We start from the raw sequence: 23,201 nt of genomic DNA, 5'->3' as shown, positions 1-23,201 counted from the left end.
TCAACAATCCTTCTGTCTACTTACCAAAGTAGTATAACCATGTGATACTGACTACTTACCAAAGTAATCTAACGAGGTGATCTACTTACCAAAGTAGTACAACAAGGTGATATTGTCTACTTACCAAAGTAGCACAATAAGGTGATATCGTCTACTTACCAAAGTAGTACAATAAGATGATATTGTCTACTTACCAAAGTAGCACAATAAGGTAATATTGTCTACTTACCAAAGTAGCACAACAAGGTAATATTCCGCCTACTTACCAAAGTAGTACGGTTTATGCCAAATTAATCTCTCATTATCACACCTACTTACCAAAGTAGCGTCCGACTTCAAACATCTTCCCTCCCGACTTACCAAAGTCGTAGGAAAATAAATAAATTTCGAATTTACAATTTTGACAATAATTCTTATACTACCCATCAAATTTTACCATAAACTTATTTACAATTCATGATTTAACTCAAATAATTATTACCAACTTAGTAATATTCAATATAATTTTATATTCTAATATAGAATATATTATATTACTTATCTTCAATTTTCAAAATACAACTACACATACAATTTAAGAATATAATTATTCAAGAATTTATCCAATACAAATAAATTTACTATTTCGTGGAAAGATTACTCTTTACTCATATCAATAATTAAAATCTGAACCAATCAGACTAACAAACAATACGTTTAAATCATATGGTAAAATTTTCAGTCCAATCTAACGGTTAATGAGGCGAAAATCATAATTTATGTATAAATGATCCAAAAACATAAATTAAGCAGTATTGAGATCCCTGAGAAGATACGAAACTAATATCTATAAATATGTATCTCCGATTTAAAATCTGAACGGTCAAAGTATGACACTATCTTTTAGAAACAACATATTAAACTTTCACGGTAATCTAACGGCTAACTAAGTAAATATGAAGATTTTACCGAGGTAACTCAGAGACAGAAGTTTAAGTGGTTCTCGGTTAAACTCAAAATGCGGAATGAATTCCTCTAAGCACAGACATCTAATTCCAAATCTGAACGGTCAAGATCACCTAATATGTCTTATGAACTACATACTAAAGTTTGGGCTCAATCTAACGGTAAATGGAATATATATGAAATTTTTACCATTATAACTTAAGAACAGAATTGCAGTGTTCATCAAATATTTCAAACTTTCGAAATTTCTTTCTCTAAACATAGACCTTCAATTACAAATCCGATCGGTCAAATTGTATGAATATGTCTTAGTGATCATATATCAAATTTTGAGGTTGATCTACCGGTCAAATAGGTCAGAATATATATTTTTACCGAGACAACTTAGTAACAGAACTACAGGGGTAACTAATTTACTCAAACATGCAAGATTTATTTCTCCAAGTACAGACTTCTATTTTCAAATTCGAACGGTCAAAGTTTAGTAATAGGTCTTAGGATTCACATATTAAAATTTTAGCTAAATCCAACGGTGAAAACAATTAATAGAAAATTTTCACCACAGTAACTCGAAAATAAGAAATTATAATCATGAAAACCAAATTTTACACAAGTCAATAGATAACTACCATTACCAAATTTTAACACATTCATACTCATATTCATGATCATGACAAGAAAGGATTAGCTCCCCTACCTCTTCTCCTTGCAAGCAATTCTTCACTCTTGATACTCCTAGACCACCACCTTTGCTTGTTTTCACTCTCAATTTCAAAGAAAATTCTAACTTAAATCCCTCTTCTCTTCTCCTCCTCTCTTATGGCCTTAATAAGCTTATATCAAGAGAATGAAGCCTCTTGGAAGATGCTTGCAGTAATACAATGGAAAGAAAAAAACAAACAAATGAAAGGGATGGGTCCCCTTTACCAAAACATGCACCCATGTTTCACGGGAAACAAAAACATCAACCTCCATGCTTCAATATTGTCTTCTTATTTTCCATATTAGTATTAATTAATTTTTTTTATAATTAATTATGTCCCTCCTTTTAACCAAAGATGGCCAGCACAAATTGCATCAAATTCAAATAATTAATACAAGAAAAACCAAGCTAAACAAAATGGTAAAAAAAATACAAACAATAGTCTTTATCTTACATATGCATAATATGTTTGAAACTAATTACACTAACCAAAAATTTATTTATTTATTATTATTATTTTTCATACTTTCTACATACTAATGCACACCATAATTAATTATTCAAAACCACAACATACATTAAATTACTTTTATTTTTCTATAGGTCTTACATTCACCCCAACTCCAAAAATTTTCGTCCTCGAAAATTAATTGTTACTCAAACAAATCAGGGTATTCTTTAATCATATGATCCTCTAGTTCCCATGTCATGTCTTGGGTTTCGTCGTTCTAAAGTATCTTCACCGTATGAATTTCCTTTCCCCGTAACTTCTTTGTTTGAACTTCTAACACCCTTACTGGCATCGCTTCGATAGTAAGATCTTCGAGCACTTGAATGTCATCTATTTCCAAAACATGAGTCGGATCCGAGACATACTTCCTCAATTGCGACACGTGGAACACATTATGCAAGTTCGTCAACTGTGGTGGTAATGCTATCTCATATGCTACTGGTCCAATCCTCCTAAGAATATCGTAAGGAACGAGAAACTTTAGTGACAACTTCCTTGATTTAATAGCCCTACCTATGCCGGTAACCGGTGTCACACGTAGAAACACATGATCTCCTTCGTTGAACTCAAGAGGTCTCCTTCTCTTGTCTGCATAAGATTTTTGCCGACTTTGTGTTGCATGCATCCGGTCTTGTATCAACTTGACTTTTTCTGTTGTTTGCTGCAATAACTCGGGACCTACTGAAATTGTTTCTCCATCCTGAAACCAGCACAAAGGTGTCCTGCACCTTCTCCATACAATGCTTTATACGGTGCCATTCCAATGCTCGCATGAAAGCTGTTGTTGTGTGTGAATACCACCAAAGGCAAAACCTCACTCCAACCTCCCAAATGATCCAATACACATGTTCTCAGCAGATCTTCCAATGACTGAATAGTCCTTTCTGTTTGTCCATCTGTTTGAGGATGATATGCTGAACTCATTCTTAACTTCGAACCCAAAGCCTCTTGCAATTGCTGCCAGAACCTTGACGTAAACCTTGGATCCCGATCTGAGACAATGCTATTTGGTACACCATGCAATCTCACTATTTCCTAAATATACAACTCTGCCAATTTCTGCATTGACATTCTCAGGTTGATTGGCAAAAAGTGATCACTTTTCGTTAATCGATCAACTATCACCCAAATGGAATCATGACCCTTCCATGATCTAGGTAAGTGAGTTACAAAGTCCATCGAGATGCTGTCCCATTTCCATTGGGGAATATCCAACTGTTGTAACATTCCACCTGGCCTTTGATGTTCTATCTTAGCCTTCTGACATACCAAACAAGAAGATACAAACTTTGCAACATCCTTTTTCATCCCACTCCACCAGAAAGATTCTTTCAAGTCTTTGTACATCTTAGTCATACCAGGATGTATGCTAAGACGACTCTTGTGTCCTTCTTCTAGAAAGTGTGCGAGTGAGGACAAAGCACACTGGAAAGCCTGGTGGTGATCTGTGGGGGCAGTCAATGGTTCCTGTGAGTTGCCGGGACGTTACAGATGGTACCAAAGCAATGGTTTTCGAAAATCTTTTGGGGCTTTTGGGAAGTGAGCTCGTTAACTTGTGTTGTGTGACTTTGTGATTTGTTGTGATGATTATGTAGCTCTTTTGGAGAGCACTGGTTTGAAAGGTAGAGATATGCATTGTTTTGACTTGTGTTTGAATTACTTTCTTTTGACATATATGGTAGAACATGGCACGTCGATCTAACAATGTTGGTCAAACACCTCCAATTGATGATTTTAATCGGGCTGTTGATCGGATGATCAACGCAATAGAGAGGCAGCATACCACTCAGGAACCGAGGACTTATTCGAGGCTGAATGACTTTTTGAGGCACGACCCAACAAGGTTCAATGGAAGGGCTACGCCAGATAAAGCAGATGCTTGGATCAAGGACATTGAGAAGAACTTTCATGTGATCAAGTGCACAGATGAGGAAAAATTAGATTACGCAACCTTCATACTGAAAGAGGAAGTAGAGTACTGGTGGGATGGTATGAAGCGACTCATGGAATCTGATGAAGAGGCTATTAATTGGAATAGTTTCAAGGACAAGTTTTTGGAAAAGTACTTTCCGACTAGTGCCAAGATCGAAAGGGAGCAAGAATTTTTGGCCATGCGTCAAAATGGGATGTCGGTGCAAGAGTACATCGATAGGTTTGAGTATCTTATCCGCTTTTATAGTCAGCACATGACGGAAGGGTGGAAGTGTCAAAGATTTGAGCAGGGTCTGAGATATGACCTGAAGAGAATGATTGTACCTCTTGAAATCAAGAAGTTTCCAGCCTTAGTTGAGAAGACAAAAAAGGTGGAGCTACTGGAAATAAACCGAAACCGAGTTGACAAGACTCAGAAGAACAAGTTTATTAGAGGAAAGCAATGGAAGAAGCCATATCAGCGACCCCAACCGCTTATGCCAACAGCCGTGAAATGTTTTGAATGCGGTGGTGCGCACTACAAGAGGGATTGTCCTAAGCTCTCTGGAGTGAAGGTTGAAGAGAAAAGGTGCTTTGTGTGTAACAAGGCAGGACATTTCGCTCATGTTTGTCCTGAGAAGAAGATAGCACATGCACCACAACAACCAAGTTCTTCAGGCATGAAGCCCAAGATAACTGGAAGGGTTTTCGCTTTGACCAGTGAAGAGGCTGCAAAGCCAGGTAATCTCATCTTTGACACATGCCTTTTGTTTGGTAAACGTGTACATGTATTGTTTGATTCCGGAGCTACGCACTCCTTTGTTTCTTCTACTTGTTTGAAAGACTTAAGTATACCGGTGAGTAATCTAAGGTATGAATTGATGGTTTCTACACCAACATCGGGTCAGATCTCAACCAGTTCAATCTGTGTTGGATGCCCGATTGTAGTCTTCGGACGCAAGTTCAAAGTGAACTTAATCTCCTTACCTCTCCAAGGCTTAGATGTCATTTTGGGAATGGATTGGTTGACCACCAATCACGTTCTTCTTGATTGTGGACGACAACGATTAGTTTTTCCAGACTCAAATGGTTTAGAGTTGATCTCAACCAAAGAAGTTCTAAAGGATGTTAGTGATGGGGCCATGTGTTTTGTACTGGTAGCTCAAGAGAAGAAAAGTTTTGAGGTTCAGACGACGGGTATTCCGATAGTGGAAGAGTTCGAGGATGTCTTTCCAGATGAAGTACCAAGGTTGCCACCGAGTAGGGAAGTGGAGTTCTCTATAGACTTGGTACCAGGAGCTAGACCAGTGTCTATGGCTCCGTATAGGATGGCTCCGACAGAGCTAGCAGAGCTGAAGAGACAAACTGAGGAACTACTGGAGAAGAGGTTTATCAGGCCGAGTGTGTCACCATGGGGAGCTCCAGTCTTGTTAGTAAAGAAGAAAGATGGTAGTTCAAGGTTGTGCATCGACTATCGACAGCTGAATAAGTTGACGATTAAGAACAAGTACCCACTGCCAAGAATTGATGACTTGTTGGATTAGTTGCGAGGAGCTGGTGTGTTTTCAAAAATTGACCTGAGGTCGGGTTACCATCAGATCTTGGTCAAACCAGAGGATAGTCAGAAGACGACTTTCAGGTCACGTTATGGTCACTACGAGTATGTGGTGATGCCGTTTGGAGTGACCAATGCTCCTGCTATATTCATGGATTACATGAATCGAATATTTCGACCGTGGCTAGATAAATTTGTTGTTGTGTTCATAGACGACATTCTTATATATTCAAGGGATCATGAAGAACATGCAGAACATTTGAGGATTGTGTTGGAAATTCTTAGGAAGCATAAATTGTTTGGGAAATTATCTAAATGTGAATTTTGGTTGGAGGAAATACAGTTTCTTGGCCACGTGATTTCTGCCAAAGGAATTTTTGTAGATCCAACGAAGGTGGGGGCAGTGTTAAAGTGGGAACGTCCAAAGGCGGTGTCAGAAGTAAGAAGTTTTGTGGGCCTAGCTGGTTACTATAGGAAGTTCGTCGAAGGTTTCTCCAAGATAGTGGGTCCTTTGACGCAGTTGACTCGTAAAGAACAACCTTTCTTATGGACCGACAAGTGTGAAACAAGTTTTGAAGAGATGAAGAAACGGTTGACAAGTGCTCCAGTATTAGCAGTTCCTGATACTTCTAAAGCTTTTGAAGTGTTTTGTGATGCTTCATACCATGGGCTCGGTTGTGTATTGATGCAGGAGAAGCGACCAGTAGCTTATGCATCGAGACAGTTGAAGGTGCATGAAAGGAACTATCCAACGCACGACATCGAATTACCGGTTGTGGTTTTTGCTCTGAGAACTTGGAGGCACTATCTTTACGGATCACGTTTTCAAATCTTTAGTGATCACAAGAGTTTGAAGTATCTCTTCGATCAGAAGGAGTTGAACATGAGGCAGAGAAGGTGGATGGAGTACTTGAAGGACTTTGATTTTGAGTTACAGTACCATCCAGGGAAGTGACACCCGGGCACTGATGAGGGCGGGGAGTGACGCTGGTGCAAGAGGCATGGTGCAGGGGGCACAGACAAGGAGCGGCTCCTGGCAGGCTTCTAGTGGAAGGGACACATGGATGAATCGAACATACGCCGGAATGAGAGGGATCTGGAGATTGTGTAGGTATGGGACTATACGCAAGTAATAAATTGGAGCCTTTATCTTTTAAAAATCTTGTCGTTTTTCGCAGAGAATCGCCTAAACTTGCGGCGTTGTTGAAAGAGATGAAGGAAGGGCTCGATACTGTGAGGCTTAAAGTTCAATCTTTAACTGCCAAAGTGAGTGGCCCTTTTTTCAATTCAAGTAATTTTTTTTAAGGACTCCGTTAACGTCATTTCAAATTCATATAATATTAAGATTTAAAAGAAGTTTTTCTGTTGTTTGGACATGAAGTTTCGCAATTTGGGCCTTTTTGGGGATTCTATAAGTTTTCTGTTATAGCTAAATATACCCTGATATCAATGAGTGATATGATTATTGTTATTATTGTGTCTCTCGATGTTTCTTATACCAGATGAAAGAAGGTCAGTATCCTACAGCAGATGGATTTAGCTACCTTGAGGCTAAGAATTTGCTACTTTTGAATTATTGTCAATCCCTTGTTTATTATTTATTGCGGAAGGCTAAAGGGTTATCAATAGAAGATCACCCTGTTGTTCGAAGTGTTGTAGAGATAAGATTGTTTTTGGAAAAGGTATAGTTTTATCCTTCTGTGCGTTGATCTTCAAGGGCTTCCATGTGTATATTTACATTGTATTATGTGTTAAACATTTGACTTCCTGGTTTCCATTGCAGATTCGGCCAATTGACAGAAAACAACAATACCAAATCCAGAAACTAGTGCAGGCTGGTGAAAATGCAGCCAAAAGTGATATTCAAAGTACGGAGCCAGATGCGTCCAATAAGAGTGAGGATGCATCAAAGTATCGTCCCAATCCTGACATGCTAGTTAGCAAAGTAGACTTAACCTTGCAGGTCAGTCAGTGTATATGTGATATTATAAATGGTGTAAAATTTGGTGTACGCAGGGTGGTAATATCTTGAAAAGGGTATTTTCCTGGTCTATCTAACTTTTATTATATGTAGGATGGACATGATACATATCAACCTGTAAAGTTTGCCCCTACTTCTATGGATCTAGAAAGACCTTCTAAGCATGAAAGAAATGCCTTGCGAAGAGAAAAAGAAATTCTGAAACAAGCTAAGCAGAGTGATTATATCAGGACATTGATGAATGATATGGAGGAAAGACCTGAAGAGGTAAAGTTATTTTTAGTGCTGAATCATTATGACTTATAGTATGCTTGGGTTTCAGTTAAACTCCTTTCAAAAGTATTTTCAGACTCAAATGTACAAAGAGAGCATCCTTCTCGAAAGTACTTTTAACTCCTAAGAATATTTTTTGAACTATTATCCGAACTTGCATTTAATGATTTTACGTAATGGTTTGTTTTGGCTGCTCACTACTCTACTCAGGTGAGGGATTTTGAGGGAGCCACTAGTAAAAAAAGGGTTTTTTAACACGTATATGCCTCAGTTTTATTGAAATCGAAGCATATAAAAGCGCGATGGCATTTTCGTAGTTTTGAAAAAATTATATGCTTCGGTTCAAAAATAACCAAAATACAAAAAGTTTATAATCTCGATTAAATCAGCAATCGAGGCATAATGTATTGTGAACTCACCCTACTATCTTAAATATACGCTGAAAAAAGTTATGTAAATTAAATATTGCCTCGGTTATAATCAAAACCGAGGCATAAATATTGTCACGTAACAAAATTCTCATTATATTTTTCATTTTTAATTATTTTTTAATTGATTAGGCATCGGTTAAGCTTCATAACCGAGACACTATAGCTTCTAATATTCCGAAGTAACCCTTCAGATTTCTTCCTCTTCTTCTCGCGCAAACTCTTCCATCTCACTGTTTTCTCCAACCCCCTCCAAATAGCGCCGTCTCCGTCGCCACCTCTCTGCCGTTCAGTCGCCACCACGCCGCCGGTGTTCTCGCTCAAGAAGAAGCCTCGCGTTGCCTCGCGCTGCCTCGCGCTGCCTCGCGCTGCCTCGTCGCTGCCTCGTCGCCGGTCTTCCTCGTTGTTCGTCGAAATCGTACCAGACTTCGTCACCGACGTCGTCCTCACCGAACGCTGAAACCCTAGGCCGCCGCTAGGAGCCCCCACTGCCCTCCAAACGATGGCCTCGCTCCTTGCGCTGCCTGTTCTAAGCCCTGCCCCGCCGTCGCCGGGAGCCACCAGAACCTCGTCGTGTGCGACGGTTGCGAGCGCAGCTTCCACCTCGCCTGCGAGTGCGTTGCCTCTGGAGTGAAGAGGAAGCGGTGGTCGTTGGGAGTGATAACAGATCCTAGGGTTCTAATACACCCCATCCCCAAGTTGTGGCCGTTACAGCCAGTGCCAGTGGTGGAGCCGCTGGCGCAACACCTGGTCCAGCCCGCTCCCGAGCCCTCAACCCCTGTGAATGCAGAAGGTTCTGTTCATTCTGGAATAGAAGCCAAAGCCTTCTATTTAAATTGTCTTCATTGGAAAACTTCAGATGTTAGGCTTGTGTTAGAAGATGGATCAATCTGGAAAGCAAAGTTGTTTGGTGCTTCAAGAACCTAAGTGGGTGAAGTGGTTTTTAATACATCATTGACTCTCTAGACTGCATATTGGTAACACTGGTATAAATTTTGGTGAGTATTTAAATTGAAGTCTCTTGAATCTTGGTTCTTGGAAGTTGTTTAAAATTTTCCTTTTGATTCTCTGACTGCCAGATGATGAGGAATGAAGAAAGTGCTTCCTTGCTGGTCTAGTAATTTATAAGTAATTTATAAGTAATTTATACAAATTATTTATCAGGTGATTACTTATCAGAAAGGAATGTCATGGGAATTTGTAAGTAATTTATACAAATGTATAAACTCTGCAAGTGTTACTTCGATAAATTCCATTAGTGTGTTGAGTACTGACAATTGTATAACATGATGAAATACGTAGATGCATCCAAATTCTCTTCAGGAGGACAAATAAAAATCCTGTGCTGATTGGTGAGCTTGGTGTTGGAAAGACTGCCATTTCTGAAGGGTAAGCGCTTCGACCTTTATCCTCCATTGACTAGCCTTAATTTCAATGTCTAACCTGCTTCATAAATGCCAGCAATGAAGAGGAATGCTCTTCATGGACTGAGTGTGCCTAAATTTTGCAAGTTGCTCGGTTCAAATGCCAGACGTCTGTAACCTATGAATTAAAAGAGGAGTTGAAGATAGGTAGCTATCAGTCATATTGGATGGTTGTAATACTAACAAGTTAGAGCTGGAGCTAACTTTCGTAATTGACATTCTAGGCTAGTGCAGTTGTCTTGATAAACAACCATTAACTACTGCAAACGATAGCATAGCAACTACATATTAACTATATTATTCTGACATATATTTCCTCTTCAAATTTTCATTTAAAGAGTGGTTAACATGTCAGTATGTTTGAAAGCATTCAAGCATGTCATGTCCAATCTTGCATTTACTCAGAAAGCTACTGCAATATGTCTTATCTTGGTCTTTGTTGGTGCAGTTGGGTATTTTGAATGTCATTCAAGCTATGGAGTTTGTTCCTGAGCTTGTTTATCCTTTGTATATTGCTGCTTCTGTAGATTGGTACATTGTAGTTCCCATATTACCGAATTTATTTATAACACTTTCTTGTAACTTACTGACTTTATAGCTTTTGGTGTTTCATTTGTGGATGATCACAATCACATCTGTTTCTTGATCAATTAACTCAAGTGAAGAGCTTGTTATTAAGAGAGGCGAGGAAAATTTAGAGTTGATTTTTTTTCTAGTATTTCTGCTCTGTACGGTATTAGACAGAAATACTTTTTCTGCTTTTAGTTAAATTCATCTCTACGAGAGAAATTACAACATTACTGAATAAACTTTGTATTAAATCCACTTCAGGCAAATATACTTTTTTCTGTTATATGGCAGAATAGTATGCAAAGTTATAGTGTTGAAATATTACGTTGCTCAGAGCCCACTGGACTAGGTGGCCATGGCATTAGAGGTGGCCATGAAGTGACAAAGTAGAAAACTGGTTTGTTGTGTAAACATTTTCTTGATGTATAAATTGACTGTTCTCTTCCAGATCAGCTTTTGAGCTCTGGGTTGCATCTTAATTAGGCAAGATTTAACATATGCATGTTTCTATGGTAATTGATGTTAGTCTCATTAGTTGAACTCTCATTGCCTATGTATGATATGCATGTTTTTCTGTGTTTTTTTAGGGAGAATCAGAATCTGGGAAGGCACCATGGCAAGGGATGTTATATTATACCCGTTTCATACAATTTTATCTCTTTTTCTCACATCTATATAATGTTTTGCTTGCATAGTTGTTGAACATTATACTTGTTATATTATTCAAATACTTCGATTACTAAATAGTAATATACATGTTGATGAATCATGTCCATGGTGTTGGTGGCAGGTGAGGGAGAGGTGTAAAAAGGAATGGAAAATGTTCCAGAGTCGGTTGGCAAATGTAGAAGATGCATATTACAAGGCCATGAGAGTAAATATGTTCAATTCAACTACTCCTTAACGACAGAACCTGACTTGTACACAACCATCACCATTGTTGAGTTCGATTTTACATAATATATAGTTTTTTCTTTGAGTTTGGAAGTTACTTGCACTTGTAACTTAGAGTCCTAAACAACAGTTCAATGTGGGATTCCAGTGTTGAAAGTTAGAGTTAGATAATATAGGTAAATGAAACTTATTGTAAGTAGTGTATTTGATTATATAATATTCTTTGTTTTAGGAATCTTTGCTTGCAGGGAATAAGAAGGCAATACCGTTGGCTAGTTTTTTTTATTAGAAATTTTCAAGATACTGCCTCGGTTCAAAAGAGAACCGAGGTCAAAAGTCCTTAAAAGAAAAAAGGGGGCAAAATCTTACTGCCTCGATTATTTTTGAACCGAGGCCAAATCCTACTCCTTTTGCCTCGGTTCACAACCGAGGTAAAAAGGGTAGACTTTTTGCCTCGCCTGTATATGCCTCGGTTCCAAAACCGCTATCTAAAGGCAAAATAACCGCTGTCTTTTCCCTTGACTGTACTAGTGAGCTAGCAAAGAAATTGATAGATTTGTCTCCAAGATGGAGAAACGCGCTCAGCAAGAGGAGGAGATGTTCACTCGTGTTCCTCTTACGAAACAGGAGAGGAAGCGAGAAAAATACTTGAAGAAATCAAGAAATGGGTATGGGAAGTGTTTGGAATGTTTTCCTTTTGTTTCTCCATTCCTAACAAGTAAAAGGAATTAAATGTGTGATAGTATTTTTGTTTAAATACATTTTTTTCTCTCTTAGCTTTTGTGCTTTTTCTATTTCAGGTTGCAAGGTCTAACAGAAAGTTTCTATGATGAAATCAAAACATTACTCTTTGAAGATAGAACTGAAGAGCAAGTAATGGGATCTGGTAAAGGTAGCAGTAGAAAGAGCCGAGTACACAAGCGAAAGGTATGACATTTTATTCTTTGAAATTATTATGTGAAAATTGTAGACTACTTTTTTGAACTTCATATACGAAATTTTGTTTAATTCGAATTATGTGGATGTGGTTTATGTATTGTTGCATCTGCATTGCATATGACCAACCAAATTATTTGATGATTGCTCTAATATCCACTGTGTGTAATAAAAAATTATTTAAATAAACTAATGTCTTATTCCTCTGGAGTAAGCGTGTAGAGTTGGTTATTTGTCGACTAGTTTTGTAATTTTCGAACCAATTTTTGGTCATGGAGAGTTTTATTATATGTACAGTTGTTTACTGATAGTTCTGAGCTGTGTGCTGAACACAGTAATAAAAGTGATACTATGATACCCGCACAATACGAAATAAAGTTAAAAATGCCCCTTGAGGGAATTTGCTCACCACCAACACAAATTTTGTATGTATTTGAAAATTTGAGTTTTATCCATCAACAGATACACACTTTCCCTTCCCTTATGCTTGGCTTTTAATTTGAAAAAGGACTTTTTAGTGTATGCATTATCAACCGACGTGATTGCATTGTACTGTTACAGAGAACTAACAATTTTGGCTTCTTTGCAGAGGAAACACTGAAGGAGGAGATTTAGGATTTTGACCTAATGGGTTATGGGAGACTGACTGTGAGACCCTGAAAAATGACACACGTTGGAATACGCGTGGCAACTGGAGAACAGGACACCTCAACAACGTACGTGGCAGCTGCAGGAAGAAACATTTCAACAGCAGAAGCCAAGTGTCGCGCTGCATGGAGCCTGGAGTGCCGAGCGCTGTGCAGACTGCGTGTCAATTGGAGAGCTCGACAGTTCACTAACGAACCAGGTGTCACGACGAGAGGAGTATGGAAAGCGTTAGTGGAATGCACGTGGCTGATGAGGAATGGACGTTCGTTCTCGACTAAGGAGCAAAACTGGGTTTTTCAGAAAAACACTCCACTCTTCTCTGTATGCATCTCCCCCACCCAAACTCAGCCCTTCATCTTCTCCAACTTCTCTCTAGAACCAGATCACCTTCTCTCTACGATAACTCCTTACCTTCTTCTCCGATCCCATTTCCAGCACCGTAGAAACGTCCACTGCATTGAGAGCTATCCACTGGACCGAACAGTTTCAAGAACTGGAACTGGTAAGTTCCCTTTCCGTAGCTTGTCTTTAGGGTTCTGGAAAAATAGGGTTTTTAGTTGCATGCAAGCATGTATTCTAAGTGATCTGTATTCCGTGGTTAGATTGTGTTCTGGAAGAGTCAAGAACCTAAGAACAACGTAGTTGGACGAAGCCACATTCACATCTAGGACAAGTTTGATTTCCAATCCGGGTAAGGGAAGCTTATAGGTTTAATTTATATTGCATGTTATACGCTTTGATTTACATGGGTGATATATCTGAAGATTTTGCTGCTATGGAAGTTTACTGATATCTGATATGGTTTCTGGTTTGATTTATCTGTCATGAACGATCACTGGTTGCATGGAATATATATGTTGTTGGTGGTTTGAAATGCATGTTGATTTGATTATGTATGAATGAAGAATGGATATTGTATAGTTGGGAATGATTAAAAATGTTGAGATCTGTATGATGATGATGTTTAAGGTGAATTAAATCTGGAATGAAAGTTATAAAGTTTGTAAATTTGAAATCTGGAAAATTCTGTTAAGATTGAAAAACCTGAAGTTCATATCATCCCCTTTGATAAATAACGCTCGTCACCGTACGGTCTTAGACCGTTCGGTTTTCCTTAAAATAACTTAGAATGGGATTCCTTCATTTGGAAAGAATTCTGCTCGTGAACGAGCGTCCCCAATTGAATGTCTGAGCGTTCGTTCAGCTCAGTTATTATAAATATTTGAAACTTTATGAATACATTAACGCTCGGTCTTAAACCGAGCGTTCGTCCTAAAAAGCGCTCAGTTTCATTTTGAGCGTTCGTCCTAAGGAGCGCTTGATTTCATATTGAGCGTTCGTCCTACTGAGAGCTCGGTTCCATATTGAGCGTTCGTCCTAAAGAGCGCTCGGCCTTTTGCCAAGCGTTCGTCATGATTTGTGCTCGGTCATATACCGAGCGTTCGCTTTGATAAAGAGTTCGGTCTTAAACCGAACGTTCGTCATCATCTTTATTTCCTTACCGAACGTAAATAGCGTTCGTCCAAACATTTGAAAAGTTTATATATTTCGCGTCCGGTCTTTAACTGGTAGCCTGTTCCTTTCGAATACAAAGTTCCTTATATATTCAAGTATTCTCTTTAATGTCTCTTCATCTAAATTGAGATAATCTGACTTCTTAGTATTTAAAAATATTCTGGAGTTGATCTTTTATTCTGAAGTCTTTATGATTTCAAGAAGTTCTTTTAAATCCGGTTTTAACGTAAGTCCTCTTCCTTTTGAAAGTTGAACGTCCGTCTTTTTCAGAGAGTGGAACAAAGAATGGAAATATTATAACCATGAAATGTTAAGATGTTCGAACACAGTATTAACTGATTATACGTTTGTGGAAATTGAACGAGCGTTCCAAGGAGGAACGTCTCAGACGTGTTAACTGTGAAATTTGGTAAAGTATGAACCTGGATAAGTTAGGACTCGCGGTCCATCCTGATATTCCGTGATGCTCATCTTCACGTAGAAGGGGGTAGTCATGTGTGGGAATGGCAGGAGATCTTCGTATCCCTCACTTAGCAGGGGCGAAGGATTAACCTCAAGTGGAAGCTGATTAGGTATATCCCGGCTATTACACCACTTGGGTGCAAGGACGCTTGTAACTACATGGTTCATACAGTCCGGACGGTCTGTCTTATATACGTAGTTCTATGATTGTTATTGGATAAGTTACATGTTGTATGTGTGAATTGAAATGTAAATGTATGTGTTGATTGTATAAATTAAATATTATAAGCTTACCCTTGCATTTCCATTGTGTTGTCTACTGTCCATGTATTTTTCCGTCCTGTCAAAATGCAATGATCATCCGTTGTGGATGTGAGCAGATGGAGGTGCATCCCTGGATCAAATGCTGGAAGAAGAAAATTTTGGATGATGCAAATCTGGTGGAAGTTGAAGTAAAGGTCGAGCCTTAGAGCGCTCGTTAAATTAGGACTGTAAATGTTAGTGTAGTGTGAACGTTCGGTCAAGTATTTTGAAAGGCCGTTCGTCTTAAACATCTATTCTTCTATTTTGTCGTACGTTGTTTTACAGATCTAAGAACGTTCGTTCTAGTTTTCCCTTGTATGCATTATGCGCGTTCTTTTGTGCTGATGCCGTTCGGCTTTTGAATCTGAATTAATGTAAAGACTGTTTACTGTTTACTGTTAATCGTAATTAATTCTGATTTATGGTAATTACTATATTTTGGGATGTTACACTGACCACCGCATGCGTTCGTCCAAACAGTATTCTTCGTCCAAACAGCATTCGCCCTGATAGTGTTCGGTCTCTTAGCGTTCGTCATTACATTGCTCGACCAAATAGTGCTCGGCCAAAATAAAGGTGTTGTAGAACGAGCGTTCGTCCAAATAGTGCTTGAGTAGGCCAAAATAGCGTCGGTCGTGTATTCTTACGTAGCGAACGTTCGCATTCGTTCTCAGGTGATCAATCTTCGTTCGGCCTTAAATTTGATATTCTTAATTAATTATAATAACTAACATTTCTTAACAGGTAGACATAAATAAACAAAATAGTGAAACAATATAACAACTACATTCTCTAATTAACCAAAACTTAAATAACATTCAATTTAAAAATATATAGAAAATTTGATCACATAATAAATCGGACTCAATTGAAAATTCTCCTCATGAGAAACTAATATAATAATGAGATAATACTAATAATAATGAGAATAGTGATGATAATCCTAAGGATAATGATGAGGATAAGAATAATTATGGTGACAATGAGAAAAAAAGGGTGAGAGTGAGTGTAGTAATGTTGATAGATTTGATGGTTATTGCTTGTGGTCATGATATAGTGACAGAGGAATCATGGTAATACTGATAGTTAAGATTATACATGAAATGACAACCTACCATGCAAGATAAATAACAAGACAATAAATTGGATAAGGTGATTATTATCCTATCATATTCGATCTGGATCTAAAGTATTGCATTGTATAACATGGCAGCTAACAAAACTTTAGCTTGGAAGTCATATATAATTATTAACCGGGTGGCTTTTCATTGAAATACCTGTTCGGACAAGTTTTTCTACACATTTCTTAATGGAAAAATAGGAAATAAATAAATAAATTTAATTTCTCTTCAACTAAGATTAACTTATACACAAGTTACAAGTAAAAGAATTAGATACAATATATGGAAAAAGTTATAAAATTTATAACTTAGCTTACCACATAAGCTAATTTAATTTGTAAAAAAATCTAATTCCAATTTTCCTTTTTATATTTGTCTCCAAGAAAGAGCTTGTATTGAAATTTATATAAACATGCCTCAACTCTAAATATTGTGTTAAAAAGCGAATTTAAAAAAGATCACTTAAAAATGTTCGCACCTTGCATTTCTGTCAACTGCATTTTTCTGTTATGTATTAATATACATGAAAATATACCAGAACAAGTGATGAGAGATATATGCATAATCTTAAGTTACAATAATCCAGTGGAAGAACGAGGAAGTCAGCCATCATAAAGCAACTAAGTGACACTGAAAAGTGGAAACCGAACAAATTTTCGGCTCAAAAGAATAATCGCAAGGACAGTGAGTATGTATAAATCGAGCACGTTGGAGAAAATATATTTCACCGTGAACCGTAGTACCTGGAGGCTGCTGATATTCTTTTGGGCAGGGTGCCCAGCCGATAGTTCATCCTCAGAACTGGGACGGTTTCAGTCCACTTCAGAGCTGTTTCTCACAGGTCGAGATGTGTTGTACAGTAAGAGACCACACAGAAGAATTCCACAGCCAAGCAAAAAAAATGGGCTCAAGCTTGTTCCCTCGGGAAGATATGGTAATGGTAGAGAAAGAATATAAACAGATATGGGCACTGCAAAAATCATAAGCACACGTAAGCTAAAAAACTATTAAGAAAACCTGAGGTACAAAAGACCTTACGATTCATAGTTTAGAATGCAACAAAGAAGAGTGAGATGCAATGATAACGAGTACCTGACAACATTACTAGAAGAGAAGATACAACTGCAGAAGAAGTTTTTACTGCATTAAGGAGGGATATGTTGAATGCCAAATTGGTAATTATGTAAAGCAGTGGAAGTAGGGGAGCGCCATCACAACCTAAGCCAGAAATTGAAGAGGAATACACATTATATTAAAACTTAAACACAAAAGAAAGTTAAACCAAGGTTCAAAATCATCTAAAGGGTACAAGACAAAAACTATATATAAATTTATTGATTTCTTACAATTATGAGTTTTAATTGTTTTATATAAAAATGTTAGAAATAACTAAACTCCAAGTAATCTAGTTATAGACGGGGTTAAATCATTGCTTATATACTATTCGGCCTTTTACCTGAAGGACCAAAAGCATCTATAATCCTAGTACATAAAAGGTAAGGTATCGAATATGACATGAACCTTGTGATAGCCACAAGATCTACCCATCGAGATAAGAAAACCCAATGACATATAGACCCACTTCAAATTCCATACCATTAATTAAAACTTGCCCTTGTTATTTTATTTATTAATGCAATTTTGAAAATTCAAGGTCATAAACCCAGGAAAGTAATCATACATACACATAGTAACTAATCTTGATAGTGTTTTAACAACAGAAGGTGTAATAAGAAACGCAGACAAGTACTAGAAAACCACGTGAGGATATATATGTATAATTGCATTGCTACCAATTTATTAGATCTTACCTGGTTTACCTAGAAAACAACCGGCACCGCTTTTAAAATATGAAGGAAGTTCAGCAAATGGTATGCCTTTCAATTTTGAAAGTAAAGGCAGAGACAGAAATACGAAAAGAGCCTACAACAAATATCACGTAAACCATAAATGTACCTTTCAATAATTAATCAATTAATAAACATAAACAAGAGACTATCTGGAACTTGCGCCAATAACCATTAGGAAAATTGCCTTGCCAATAAACAACTCAAGTAAGGACCTAATAAATAAGTATTTATTACGTAAACATTTAGGTGTAAGTTGTACTTACAATTGAAGAAGAAATAGGAATAATCAGTTTTCAGGAGCTATTCTAGAAGTTTGTTGTCATAAATTGAAAAACAGCTTATGAACCTATCATCTCATAAATTCTCCAAAACACCTATATGCTTATATTATAAGTTATACCCAAATAAGTTTCAAATTAGCTCTTCCACCCTAAAATGAAGGAGGGCTGCTTATGAAAACTTCAGAAGAAGAAAAACACACTGCCAAGTATCGAAAGCTGACAGAGTATCACATCTCCATTTTGATAAAAATTAGAGATGTGTACAAATTAATCCAAATGAATTCAGACAGAAAAAATTGAACTAAAATAGAAAACCAACTTTTCCATTGGATTGGATATAAAGTCTGTTTTTATTTATTTATTTTTTTCATTTTTATCGTCCCTGTCTGTTTTTTTTTCATTTTTATCGAAGTTAGAGGTGTGCATATAAACCAATCCAATACATACAGTAAAAAAGGAACTAAAAGAAAGAAAGCCAACTTTTCCTTCGGTTTAGATAGTCTTTATTTTGATTAAGGTTAGAGATGTTCATATACCAATCCAACTGAATACAGACAGTAAAATGAATTAAATAAAAAGAAAATGAATATACGCCATTTGGTCAATATTGGGTAGTGAACATGTGTCATTTAGGATGGTTTGTTGAAATCAGTGTAATCGACACACATATCCATTTGTCGTTGACCTTCTTTAGCGAGTCATGTGGTGTAAGTAACCTCTTTAATGAATCCGTCTTCGAGGAGTGTTGTTACCTCCTTGGTTGCAGTTCAACGTTCTTTATTGAACTTTCCCTTCCTTTGGGCCACAAGTTTGGCCTATAAAAGGATGGACGGGTGGTGGCACATAAATGAAAGGTCAGTGCTTGGCATGTTGGTTGGGGACCAAGCGAATAAATTCGTGTTTTGTTTGAGGACTTATACTATCCGATTGCAAACATGTTCGTCCAAGTTGTGGCCGACCTTGGTGACTTGGGACAATAGGATTCCCAAGGTATAGTTTTGCATCGATTCACTAAATAAAGGTCGTCTATCATCCGATATTTTTTTAACATGTTTAATTGTGAACACTCCTATTTTTTTTATATAAATAGAGGAAGATCTGGTCGGGAGTAAAAAAGTTTTTCCAACATCTATCGATTAGTAAGAAAATGTCAATGTGAAAACATGTTGTCAAAAGGCTAATCGTTTACCCGGTAAACAACGGATCAATAAGGTTTCCAATTGGCTTATTACGCAAAAAGAATGTTATTTTTTTAAAAGATATATAAGGAGTATTTTTTTTTTAAATCAAAGACTTTTTTTTTCTATTCTACTCCTCTTATTCTATTAGAAATTTTGTTGAGTCTTTTGTCTAAATAAAATAAAAATAATAAAAACTCTAAATATATAGATTAACACCAAGTCATTTCCAATTTTAACATAAAAGATATTAACATTATTTATTGTTAAATTATAAAAATAAAAGAAATATAAAATTTAACTTAAAAAAATATTTAACATTGTATATTATGTGATAAAATATTACTAATGTACTTATTAAATAAATATATTTAAGAAAACGAAATACATCCGTCCAAATGATTTAAAGCATAACCCAACAACTTATAGAATTTATTTTCAAATTCTAAACATCGAATAAATTAAAAATAAATTGAACGAGGATGTATCTAGGGCAGTTAAAAAATGAATTTTATTTTAATAATAACTTTTTTTTGTTATAGTCGGGTCATAACAAATATATATATATATATATATATATGAGGTTGTAGTTTTTTTTTCAGTTGATACATTTTAGCAGAGTGTACGGAATTTTAGTAGACAAAAATAACCTCATATATTATGGATTTTAAGTTTTAAGGTTAAGGGTATTTGAATAATTTTCATTTTTAAAACTAAAAAGACAAGAAACTTCCAAACCTTTATTCACCTCTATTTTATCTCTTATTCTTCTCAATCTTCATTTCTCTCAACCCTTTCTCTTTCACCTCTCTCACTCTAACATTTTCTCCATCATCTCTAGTAGTTCCAATCGAAAAAATTAGAAACACTCACATTTCTCACTAATCCAATTTGTTTATTTCTCATCTCCGTCATTTCTCACATCCACACACAACTCGTGACACCGCTATTTGTTTTTCGTTAAACTGTTTTCCACTTTAATAACAAAATAATTGATGAAAATTATTCAAATATCATTGACCTTGAAACTTAGATACCATAATATATTGTCTACTAAAAATCAGTACACTCTACTAAAATATATCAACTAACTGAAAAAAAAAAAGAGCTTATGTATGTTAGCAAACCAATTGTTTTGATAAGTTTTCTTAAAAATAGTTTTGACACAACTACTTTTATTTGACAGAACAAAGGATTTAGATTTTACATAAACATAAAACATATAATAAGGCTAAAAAGAAAAAAAATATATTAAGACACATCGCATCGTGCTGAGTAAGTGCCCAATGAAATGAAAATCCAACTATTATTTTTATTTGGTGCATTATTGTTTTTGTAAGATGTGTGGCATCCCAATTATATAGGTCATGCATATATAATAAAGACGTCATCATGCATAATATAGGAAAGCAGTCAAGAGTAATTAAGGATTACATAATATAGGAAAGCAGTCAAGAGTAATTAAGGATTACAGTCATCCTTATAATAGTGCGAAATTGACAACTAGAGTATTAGAATTTCTTCCTAGAAAATACGGAAAATTTAAAACTTTAAATACTCAAAAGTTTTTCGAAATAACATGAAATCATGGAATAAAACTAGCAAATCTAAGCTGCAACACTGCCGTCTCCATCAAGAGCTGCTCCCAAAGTATCCTCTTCGCCATCTCCTCCCATCCAAGTGGATGATCATCGCCAAAGAAACATACACAAGCAATACAAACAAGCAAGGGTGAGCTAGATATAAAAATCATGTTATACAATCTCACACGACGTGCAAAAGTCATCAAAACATGGTAAACTAACATCACAAGACTTGTTACTTTATACCCCGACTCGTTGCTTTATAGACCGACTCGTCCGGACTAGAATGATTACCGAGCTATGGCGGGTTATGCACTCGTGGTGGCCTCTACTGCTTTGCAAAGCCATTGCCAATGGGTTCCACCCTACCACCCTCACGAGGTTAGTCCGTTCCGCGCCTTGGAGCATCCTGGAAGCCTCCAAGACTAGAACCTCCTGCTACTCCTCACCACATGGATCAATCCTCTCTACTTGAGAATGAAAGACCATTGGAGCGTCAGGAAAACCCCCAAGACTGAGCTACCATGCAATTATTCTATACACCCCCAAATCACCACCATGTATCCTCTCCTTGAGGATCATGGAATTACGTCCACCACCATGTATCCTCTCCTTGAGGATCATGGAATTACGTCCATGAATCATATTGTTACTTTGAAACTTAACCCAAGTCATGAAGTCACTCTAAATATAAAATTTGTTCATCGACGACAGTATATTATGGATTTCAATACACGCATAGTTCATACAATCCAGAGAAAAAGATCTAGCTCCCCTTACCTCTTGAAGACTTCCTTTGTGAATCTTGAATCTATCTCTCCCAAGACTTGTAGTACCAAGGCCTCCTTGCAATTCCAGAGCTCTCAACTTCACCTCTCACAGATTTTTGCAGCAAAACCCCATTTCCTCCTCTCAGTATTTTTAAAGCCAAGTCTTGTTTCCCTTGTTGTGCTCTCTGAACGGTGCAGAATGAAAGAAAGGGATTCTCTGAGTGCTGCTCTCCACTGCTAAATAAAGAAAGAAACCCACTTCTTTCATTGGGGCGGCTGGTGCTTCCAAACATGATTGTGCTTCTATAATGCAAGCAATGAGTGACTGCCCTGCCCCACCACTTTCTTTTAAAAACGTGCGGTCCTTACAATCTGGTTCTTAAATTTAAAACTTAAACTTTATAAAACCATCTTATTTAAATATGATATTGATATGCATAAAATTTAAAACTCGGCATCTAAATAAAACCTTAAGATCCAGTAATAGAAAAATGATTTTATTCAAATACCAATAATCATCAGAAAATATAATTACGAAGAACTTTATTTAGAGTAAAAATTTATAAAGTTCTTAAGAGTGATGTAATACATTTGATTCAGCAACAAAAAAGTAAATTAAAATCTCATAATATAATTCCTCAAATGTGATCATCTTACACACCATAAAAATAAAGATATTGCTATCACTTTAAAATTGAAGATCTTGTGTGTTTCGGTGTACATTTGTCCGGTGTGTCTTTATTGCTTCTGGCTGTCTGGGATGCTGTCTGGGACGCTTGCTCTTCTCCAATTGTTGTTGTTCATACTCGCCAAAGGAGGGGGAGGTACCTGCAAAGATACTCCGACGCTCAAGTCAGATGTCAGTTATGGAGCTTCAGCTCTCAAGAGAGTAATTGGATATTACTCTGAAATAATATTTAGGGTCTCTAGAGCATAAAGAGAATGTACCTGGACTTTGGTCCTGTCACTGTATTTATAAGCAAAATAAAAATAACCACCTTACCTAAAAATAGGGTTAGTGGCTTTAACCGTTTAAGATATTTTATGTAATGAATATAATATCTAAGATATTTTATAAATACCTTACTACATAACATTGTGTTTTACTATTAAAAATTTAATATACTATTGTATTTTATCGAATAATAATTTTAACAGCACTATTTTGAAGAAAACTTCACTTTTTATTATTTTTCAGTGAAATTTACATAGATAAAAAGGATAGAGTGAAGTTGTTTTATAAATATTTTCACAAATTTCATGCAACAATAATCCAATAATTACTATAAAAAATATATATACTAGGAGCATTTATTTTAGGAAAACGTTTCTTCAACAACATATTTTTGACAACAATTT

At 36.5% G+C, this 23,201-nt stretch overlaps 1 protein-coding gene and 2 long non-coding RNA genes across 9 annotated transcripts; 2 read left to right on the top strand and 1 right to left on the bottom strand.

Moving 5' to 3' along the window:
• Window positions 1-7,005: 7,005 nt before the first annotated feature.
• LOC148191310 (uncharacterized) lies at window positions 7,006-8,134 on the top strand. The gene is made up of 4 exons (XM_088101364.1): window positions 7,006-7,307; window positions 7,409-7,588; window positions 7,700-7,873; window positions 8,090-8,134. Exons 1-4 carry the CDS (start codon window positions 7,128-7,130, stop codon window positions 8,132-8,134), a joined length of 579 nt encoding a protein of 192 aa, XP_087957490.1. The 5' UTR covers window positions 7,006-7,127.
• Window positions 8,135-8,475: 341 nt separating this feature from the next.
• LOC124823069 (uncharacterized) lies at window positions 8,476-15,454 on the top strand. Of its 7 annotated transcripts, none has more exons than XR_015782969.1 (10): window positions 8,476-9,305; window positions 9,387-9,507; window positions 9,610-9,696; window positions 9,769-9,878; window positions 10,180-10,262; window positions 11,092-11,863; window positions 11,996-12,122; window positions 12,721-13,281; window positions 13,382-13,470; window positions 15,137-15,454. It is a non-coding gene; the product is annotated as an uncharacterized LOC124823069 (long non-coding RNA). The 7 variants fall into 7 exon arrangements; XR_015782970.1 differs by lacking the exon at window positions 10,180-10,262 and having other exon boundaries at window positions 8,477-9,305; window positions 10,889-11,863; window positions 12,721-13,100; window positions 13,215-13,281; XR_015782965.1 differs by having other exon boundaries at window positions 8,477-9,305; window positions 10,889-11,863.
• Window positions 15,455-16,855: 1,401 nt separating this feature from the next.
• LOC148191309 (uncharacterized) lies at window positions 16,856-18,257 on the bottom strand. The gene is made up of 3 exons (XR_015782973.1): window positions 17,992-18,257; window positions 17,273-17,398; window positions 16,856-17,150 (listed from the first exon to the last, which is right to left on the bottom strand). It is a non-coding gene; the product is annotated as an uncharacterized LOC148191309 (long non-coding RNA).
• Window positions 18,258-23,201: the final 4,944 nt, after the last annotated feature.

This window comes from Vigna umbellata, chromosome 11 (genome assembly GCF_029865625.1).
Source record: "Vigna umbellata cultivar VRB3 chromosome 11, Vumbellata_1.0, whole genome shotgun sequence".
NCBI lineage: Eukaryota > Viridiplantae > Streptophyta > Magnoliopsida > Fabales > Fabaceae > Vigna > Vigna umbellata.
The sequence above is the reverse complement of the archived record's forward strand: the minus strand, read 5'-3'. Positions and strand labels throughout refer to the sequence as shown.

Excerpts from the sequence above, each read along its gene's own strand:
- LOC148191310 (XM_088101364.1), top strand. The coding sequence starts at position 7,128 with ATGAAAGAAGGTCAGTATCCTACAGCAGATGGATTTAGCTACCTTGAG. Across the intron at positions 7,308-7,408 it reads TAAGATTGTTTTTGGAAAAG|ATTCGGCCAATTGACAGAAA; the intron begins GTATAGTTTTAT and ends TTTCCATTGCAG. Across the intron at positions 7,589-7,699 it reads AAGTAGACTTAACCTTGCAG|GATGGACATGATACATATCA; the intron begins GTCAGTCAGTGT and ends TATTATATGTAG.